Source organism: Morone saxatilis, unplaced genomic scaffold (assembly GCF_004916995.1).
Source record: "Morone saxatilis isolate NCDOM2014 unplaced genomic scaffold, NCSU_SB_2.0 Contig20, whole genome shotgun sequence".
Lineage (NCBI taxonomy): Eukaryota > Metazoa > Chordata > Actinopteri > Moronidae > Morone > Morone saxatilis.
The window spans coordinates 672,497-680,848 of record NW_023339763.1 but is presented as its reverse complement, the minus strand read 5'-3'; the positions used below and the strand labels follow the sequence as shown (position 1 = coordinate 680,848).

The following is an 8,352-nucleotide window of genomic DNA, read 5'->3' as shown; positions in this document are numbered from 1 at the left end:
ACTAATATCCTTTTACCGTAATAAGTTTATTACAGTTTATTTGTTACAGTGTGTCTCTTTGTGCAGGAATTATAAATGATTTCAGAGTTTGAAGTTGAACAGTGAGCGAAGGTTTCTGGCTGTTTGCTCTCTATGTGTCTGTGTGAAGGGTTGAGTAATACTGGTTGGACCACTGTGCTGCTGATTACAGTAACATGAGGAGAGGAGACGGTCAACACAACCAGGCAGAGAGCTTCAATATTGACACTGTCAACAGCGAGTCGTCGGCATACAGCGGCTACAATCACACTGACTGCTGCAGTCTGTGCCCTTAATGAGCAGATCTTCAGATCCACAAAGGAGCTTCAATATCTTAGATATTACTGGGACGCAAAAACTTTTAAGTTTGTAGAAAAATTCTCAATTTTCCTTCCTCAATTCCTTAATTACTGACTGATTTCCTCATAATTTCTACAGAGTTTCAGCTGAATATTTACATGCTAAAGATGTGAGTACATAGACATTAAAAAAGAGTAATAAAATCAGAATTTAGAAGAAAATGTGATGGTTCTCAAGCAAGTTCTGCAGTCACAAGGAACGTCTTTCTTCCATGATTTCTAAGCAGAGTGATGTTCAACTGTGATGAGACGAAGATGATGATATCCTAACTAAGTGTAATTCATACTGAACCTTAAATATAATAAATAGTTGTCAGCACAAACTCACGCTCCAGCTTCTCAAATGTGAATGTTTGCTGTTTTTTTTCTATGTGTCTTTGTGGTTGGACATCTGAATAAGTCAACCTGGATATTTTATGGACTAAATAATGAATCGATTAATCAAGGAAACAACTGTCGGATGAATCTTTCATTAAATGATTATTTGAACCCCTGAAAAGCACAAAAACAAGTAAAAGTTCTGTTTTCAAAACATTTAAAACCACTGTTTTAACCTATAACAGCATCTCATATTTTATTTATTGATCATATTCTGTTACTAATCTGATTCTGTAAACTGAAACAGTTCAATATTTGTTACTATATAGTTACTTTAAGATTAGATGTCCCTTTATTGATCTCTTCACAGAAGTTAATGAAATGCTGAGAAACAGGTCTACTGTGTATATTTTGTTTTACACCCCCAATGAGGCTTTGGTGACCCTCAGCGGGGCCCCGACCCACAGGTTGGGGACCACTGATTCAGATATATTATTTTAAAAAACAGAAATGTGCCACAATAATGTTTTTGGGTTGAGATATCTTCATTTTGGGTCTTTTCCAAGCAAATCCTGATCAATGTGATTAAATGAGCAGATATTTCTGCCACCATCTGAACAGCCCATGAATATTTCTCCAGATCCGCACCTGTCAGAATAATGGAATAAAAGCATTTTCCTCTGAGCTGTAAACTCTAAATCTCTGGTAGAGTACAAACACCTCAACAATGCTGCAGTATTTAATGAACTGTAATGGCTTTTATTTCTGTTTCCTGCTCGACAAGGAAACATGAGTGACATACAGACAGATTGGATGGATAGAGATATTTGTGGCTCTGCAGTCTTCCACCGTACTGCTGTACACTTCTTATTCTAATGATCATTATTCTGATTGCTCTTAGAATGAGAGAGCTCGTTCTTACCGTTCCTGCAGGTCTCATTATTGAGCTGGACATCTCGCATCGTGCTGCTCCGTTGAGGAAATAATCCACAGAAACAACGAGCTCAGAGTGTCTATGTTCAACAAACTGAATCCACCAGATGTCTACACCCGGACCGCCCTGTAGCCCGGCACACAGAGACCAGCTCGGTGTCATTCACCCTGAAACCAGGTTCTCCAACAGCAGAGAGCGTGTGTGTGTGTGTGTGTGTGTGCAGGTAAACAATACACCTGACCCCGCCCAGCACAGCCCCGCCCCGCCCCGCCGGGCAGAGCCGGTGTCACGCAGCAGGTGTATCAACTTTCCCCTCAAACAAAAGAACTGAAGCTGCACAAAAAGAAAAGTTAAAGGACTGTCTGAGTGAACTAAATCAGCCAGAAATGTTCAATGGGAACTTCCACACACTTCATTCAGGTTCACTGAAGTAAATATGGAAGCTCATTTCTGCCAGACGGAAACAAAGATTCTGTAAATCATTATAATGAGAAACAATATGATTCATCTATTAATAGAACATTAATTGGCAACTTCTCAAATGTGAAGATTTTCTGCTTTTTCTTTGTAAATATTTGAATAATTATAGTTTATTTTATTTTAATACGCATTGTGAATGTGTCAGTATGAGCTCTGGGTAACTGTGACGACATTTCTCACTATTTGTTTAAAGTTTTTACTCATCAAATAATCAATCAATTAATGCAGATGAATCAGTAATGAAAACAATCAGAATTGCAGCATTTTATAAAACATCTCCTCCTTAAACAACTAGAAATGACTGCATCAGTAGTAATAATCTAATATATTATGGTATGGTGGTACTTTTACTGAACTAAAAGATGAACACTTCCTCCAGCACTGCAAACTTTAAAGTGGCTGTAAGCTCTTTATTAGAAGTGTGGATGTTTAGACGTATATGTTTACTACACCTCCACTGAAACAATAATCTCACCTCCATACAGGTGAGCCCATTCAGAATGAGACTGCTGCCCCCTTGTGGACGATGTGGGAAAAACACATCAAAGTTTATGAGACACTACATTGAGTTTTACAGTTACTACAGCTGTAATAAGATCAATAAGGTTTTAATGGCTGCACCTTTAAATGTGATTCATAAATCGTCATCAATCATCAATAAACACACGTGTGTTGATATTCTCTCAATTCACAAAACTTTATTTTCTAGGAAAAATAATTTCATCCATTTCTCAGCACTTCATTTGACAGCAGTTGGTTTTCCAGAGAGAGGACAGCACCGCCGCTCTTCTGATGCAGGCGGGGGGGGTGGGGGTCAGGCTACGTTAGCCAAGAAGCTAAGCCATGCTAAGCTAGGTGAGGCTAAACAAAGCCAGGCTAAGCGCTGTTCAGTTGCAGTAGTTCTGCAGGTCGAAGATGTTGCAGGGCCGGTGGCAGCACTGCTCAACGATGCCTCGCTTCACCATCATCTCCATCTGGTCCTTGAAGGCGAACTCGGCCACCTCGTTCTCGCCGCCCGCTGCCGCTGCAGCGCCACCTGCCTTCAGTGGGAGGAAACCTGACGGGACAGAGAGGAAGTCATCAGAATCAGGAGCTATAATGAACACTGGACGGCGTTCTGAGGTCTTCAAACCTTCAAAGGAAAACTGTCAGTTGGTCTCACCCTGCAGAGGGTCGACGTCTCTCTTGGGGTTGTAGAAGAAGCCTCGGTCCCCACAGACCAGGTAGAGGGCGTCGACCAGGTGAGAGCCACACAGGTGCTGGGCGGGCGCGACGGCCTGGGAGCCCGGCCATGATACGATGAGTAAGACCAGCAGAGAGACAGACTGGAGCCACAGAGCCGCCATGCTGGAGGAGACTGAACACACAGACACATTCATGTGGAGGTGATGGAGGGGAAGACAGGAGGAGGAAGAGGAGGGGAAGAAGGAGAGGTGCGACGATGAAGGATGGAGGAAGGAGGAGAAGTGGAGGTGCAGAAAAGAGGAGGAGATCGACAAGGAGAAGAAAGATGAAGATGAGTAATTAGATGAGGTAAGAGTAGAATAATTCACCTGAAGATCAGAGGGAGAAGATGGAAAGTGTAGGTAGAAGAAGAGGGGGTATGAGGAGGAGAACGGCATCACTTCTAGATTTGGAGGAGGATATGAAAGAGTAGCTAGAGGACGGAGAGTAGAAACAGGCACTCCATTGTATGAGTGAGAAAAGAGAAAGAGGAGAGTGGGAAAAAAGTGGGGAAAGGGAAGGAGGAAGAGACAACAACTGCACCCTGTAAGAGTCGCACAGGAGGAGGAGGAGGAGAGAGGAGCGTGGAGGTAGAGGAGGAAGGAGAAGGAGAAAGGAAAGTGAAGAGGAAGGGAAGGAAGGAGTATGAGGGAGGAGGAGGGGGAAACATCACCTGTTAGATTTGGAAGGAGGATATGAGGAGATGGAGGAGGTGACCTCAGCGATGAAGAGAAGCAGTATAGCAGACGCAGGCTGAGAGCTGGTTGGTGTGAGGCCAGAAGAGAAGGTCTCCTCCTCCATTATAGCTCCTTCCACTCTCCAGCTGGCCCGCCCCATGCTGTGTGTGTGTAAGTGTGTGTGTGTGTGTGTGGTCACAGCACTTAGTACAACAAACAGAGCTAATGGGCCGACATGATCTGATCACCTCTCATAGACAAATATTGATCACCAATCAGCCTCCTGCTGCTTCTGCTGAGCTCAGCAAGCCCAAACCCCACAACTCATCCATCCCTTCGCTTGCTATTGGTTCCCCGGATGACAAAAAAAATCTAGCAGAAAAAATTTAATATCGCATCATCAACTTTTTCGCACCCCAGAAAGGGCAAAGATTTATTAGTTAGCTAGCTAGCTAACAACCCGGCTAGCACCCAGGGTGGAGTGTTTCTAGAGGGGCCAGACCGCATTGATAAAAACACAACTTTATTACTGTTCTTCAAATGATTTTTGTTCAAATTAATAAAATTAAACAATGCTGTTTTTCTGCAAATATATGTGATGTATTTGTCAAAGGAGGCCAAAAAAAGCTATTTGCTACCATCCCACAAGTAAATATGTGGAAGCGAACGTGACTGTTTTCTGTTTCAAACTGACATTTTAAAGTTTAGTTTAGAGATTTTTCAGCTGAATAGAAACGTTGTTATGTGGCTCTGTTCAAAGCCACTGGACTCCTCTCAAAAAACAGTCATTTTATTTGACAGTTGAGTTGCTACTGCCTCCATCGGTTAGTTAGTTTGTGTTTGTAACATGTTAATCTGTATCCGAACTTGCGAGGAAAAGGACTTTTACTTGTAAGAGCGTATTTGTACACTGTGGAACTACTTTTAGGAAATGATCTGAGTATTGTTCCACCACTGACGGCACAGAAACCCAAAGTCCTAACTACCTCCTCAACACAAAGAGTGCCTGATGGGTGTCGTGCTGACGGAGCTTTTTCGTTGAGCTTGTTTGTCTCTTAAGAGGGAAAACTCAACTAACCGTGACGAGTGTCACCATGATGACGGAGGAGGACGCCAAACAAAGTGTTTCTGCAAACGACTCAGAAACAGAGTGAGGACGTCAGAAACCAGCTCTGCTGCCTCTAACTGACTAGAAAACCTCCATCTTAATCACCTAATAGTCTGTAACTGGAATTTGTGACGTGTTGTGATTGGTACATTTAACTTACCTTTTATGCTTTTTTTGCAGTTATTTTACTTATTTTTTAGCAATGCAACTTAATTTTAATTATATTATTCTTAATCTTTTGTCTGTTTTGGTTTATTTAATCGATTTTTTACCTTCCTTTCCCTTTGCCTCATACGTTGCATTCAGTCTCATTGCTCTGCTACTTTTCTGACAGATATATAAAGTTATGTTGAAAGGCACACGCAGTCGCACAAAAAATTATAATAAAATAAAATGTGATGTAATCAGTACATTTAATGACATCACACACTGCATGATTTCAAAAAGAAAGAAATAAATATAAAAGAATAACATGTTCATGACTCAAGCACACAATAAATCAATCAATCTATCAATTATTATTTGTCTGTAATTGGTTACCAAACGTTCAAATGCTAACTCTTCAATGTTGAGTGTTATAGTATAAAACTTAGTTTTATATAAAGCCACATTTCATACAATTCTACCCACAGTAACAATGTACACACATTTCTGTTGTCTTTAATGAGGTAAAACATAAACAGCTTCTCCATAAGCATGTGCACAACATATTGCATCACGGCACCAATAGCTCCACCTTGTGTCCATTGTCAAAATCACAACATATCTTTTAAATAATGACCAGTTTTGGGTGGCGTCTTCAGATGTGAATTACAAACATTTCTTGCTGCCCCAAATACAGCTACAAATAGTCGGTTTATACTCATGATAGTAACTTAAATCAACATCTCCAACCTCTAGAAGCAGTGTAACCCCTTTAGCAGCAGTCCCAAAACCAGATGTCTGATGTTCATATGTGGCGAAAATAGTGCTGTACTGTTGAAGTGACGTGACCATGAGCACCCGAAGGCGTTGCTGAACGTACACATATGTCATTTGGGTGGATAACGTTTAAAAATGTGACCATAACAGCGATTGTAAAAACAGGCACATCTGCAGTTAATATGGGAGCTAATGGGGCAGTTGGTTGGCACTCTTGACGTTCAGGAACTCAGAGTGCCACAAGTTTAAGTCCATTTAATTCCAGAGTTATATGTGTAGAACTGGCACAAATCGTCCTACGTCTTGATGTACAGATTATGTACAGTATGTGGAGTGAAAATTGTGGCTGTCAATTGTCAGACAAGAATTTTAGACAATTTTACAGCCTCTGTTCACTGTGACTGATAGTTCTCTCTGAACATTCTGCGCAATACACTCTAATGCGAAAGTTTTGGAAGGACTGAAATTTTCATTCATTTTGAACTGCGATTGTGTGAAATGTATGAAAGATATGAAAAAAGCTGAATTAATGTCAGAAAGTCCTGCTTGTCGTGAACATTTTAAAGTTTGAATGGAGTTTCTATGTAAATGAATTAATAAGTAATGAAGAGTTGAAAATTAATGAAAAATGTGAATAAGGAATAATTGGGGAAAAATTGCTGGAAAACATGGAATAGTTTGGAAATTATGAAAGGTATCAATAAGAAAACAACAACTATACCCACTCCTGCTATAAATCTCAAAGGAGCAGAAGCAGCTGGTAGAAATCATACACATTTTCTTCAATACATACACATACTAATTATGACCAGTTATCAGTAAATAATATTCGGGTCAATAAAATGTTATTTCTGCTGATTTCCACACAGAAACTTTCCACGGGCTTTCACACTATATATTTTCCCCTGTGCTGCAGTCTCAAATTCAAATCTTATTTACATACATTTTGAGACAGGTTTTATATGTGCAATCAATTGGTTCCTTTCATTCCATCCAAACATTATCACAACATCACATCATTTTTTCACGCACTTCTCCAAAATAATTTGATATTCAAATGATATTCCGTCTCTTCACCTTTGTGTTGTGTCATTCTGTGAAAGAAAGATCCGTTGACCGCCTCTCCACATGATAATATAGCTGGATTTTCAGCTCGAGAGATACATTTCTTTAAAGTCAGAGGGCACTGATCGGACCAACACTCACCAAACAAAGACAACACAGCCATCAATTCTCAGAGTATTAGTTTCAGCTGTTAAGATACTGAGCAACTGAGCAACTTCCAGGTAAGGACAAATGTGGACAAGTGCTGACCATTTGATGGGTTAAGCTACAGATGGTTTTATGAGTCTGTGTATTAAATCTAATGTAATTTCCAGTAATTTCAAATGTTTATACACAATGGAATTGTTGATGTTTTTTTTAAATTTGAATGTTTTCGGAGTCATGCAGACTTTCTCTTATTGTATGATGTTGATTTTATCTTGCATCAATATCTGACAATAGCCTCACCTAAGGACCCTATTGTATCTGAAGGAACTATTTGCATGAAGTACTGTAGTGCTGCAGAGGTGCCGTCATCTACACATCTTCAAGAAAACGTTTGTCTGGTAAAACAATATGTGGAATTTCGAGGAAACCGGAAGTTGCCATAACTTTAATGTACTTTGTCCAATCTCCACCAACCTTCACATGTCTGATAAGAGCCTCGTCAGACCTACAAAAAAGCGTCTTGGAACCATACCCCAAAGAACAGGAAGCTGGCCTTTTTGAATTTAATGTCTAACTGTTTTTGCCATTTTAGCCATTTGCACACCTTCTATTTTTAGCAAACTCCTTCTAGGGAATTGATTGGATTGACTTCAAATTTGCTCAGACTACTCTAAAGACAATCACGATTAAACATTTTCATCAAAGGGTGCCATAAAACAGGAATTAGTTATAACTTCAGTTTACTCTCCACAAAACTTTCATAAGAGTCCCGCCCTGAACACGTCTACATGCCAAAATTCAGTCCTACTCATGGCAAAAGAAAACACCATGTTATATACTTTCACAAACTACTTCTTCTGAAATTTGGCCAGATTATAATACTAAAAATGTTGTTTGGATGATAAATGATGAATCTGGTGAGTTTGATAAAGTACTGTTGTAAAACAGTAAATCACTTTAGTTTATCCAAAAAAGCATTATTATGAGGAATTAAATCATTTGCAGTTTGAATATAGTGCAGTCAGAGGTATTAAGTTAATTTAAAAAAAAAACAATTTGACAGAAATACACTGGGAACACTGAATAAAGAACTGCTGTAAT

The 8,352-nt window shown here is 39.8% G+C and overlaps 2 protein-coding genes across 2 annotated transcripts in view; both read right to left on the bottom strand.

Annotated features, from left to right (window-relative positions):
• nipal4 (NIPA like domain containing 4) overlaps positions 1 to 1,791 on the bottom strand; it is a gene marked incomplete in the record, with an annotated part of 13,607 nt that extends 11,816 nt beyond the window's left edge. Inside the window, 1 exon segment of the mRNA XM_035665957.1 lies at positions 1,618 to 1,791. Coding sequence (XP_035521850.1) covers positions 1,618 to 1,657 — 40 coding nt within the window.
• Positions 1,792 to 2,924: 1,133 nt separating this feature from the next.
• Positions 2,925 to 3,455, bottom strand: ins (preproinsulin). The gene is made up of 2 exons (XM_035666980.1): positions 3,272 to 3,455; positions 2,925 to 3,166 (listed from the first exon to the last, which is right to left on the bottom strand). The coding sequence occupies exons 1-2, from the start codon at positions 3,453 to 3,455 to the stop codon at positions 2,997 to 2,999; spliced, it is 354 nt and encodes a 117-aa protein (XP_035522873.1). The 3' UTR covers positions 2,925 to 2,996.
• Between the last annotated feature and the right edge of the window lie 4,897 nt (positions 3,456 to 8,352).

Excerpts from the sequence above, each read along its gene's own strand:
- ins (XM_035666980.1), bottom strand. The coding sequence starts at position 3,455 with ATGGCGGCTCTGTGGCTCCAGTCTGTCTCTCTGCTGGTCTTACTCATC. Across the intron at positions 3,167-3,271 it reads AGACGTCGACCCTCTGCAGG|GTTTCCTCCCACTGAAGGCA; the intron begins GTGAGACCAACT and ends CTGTCCCGTCAG.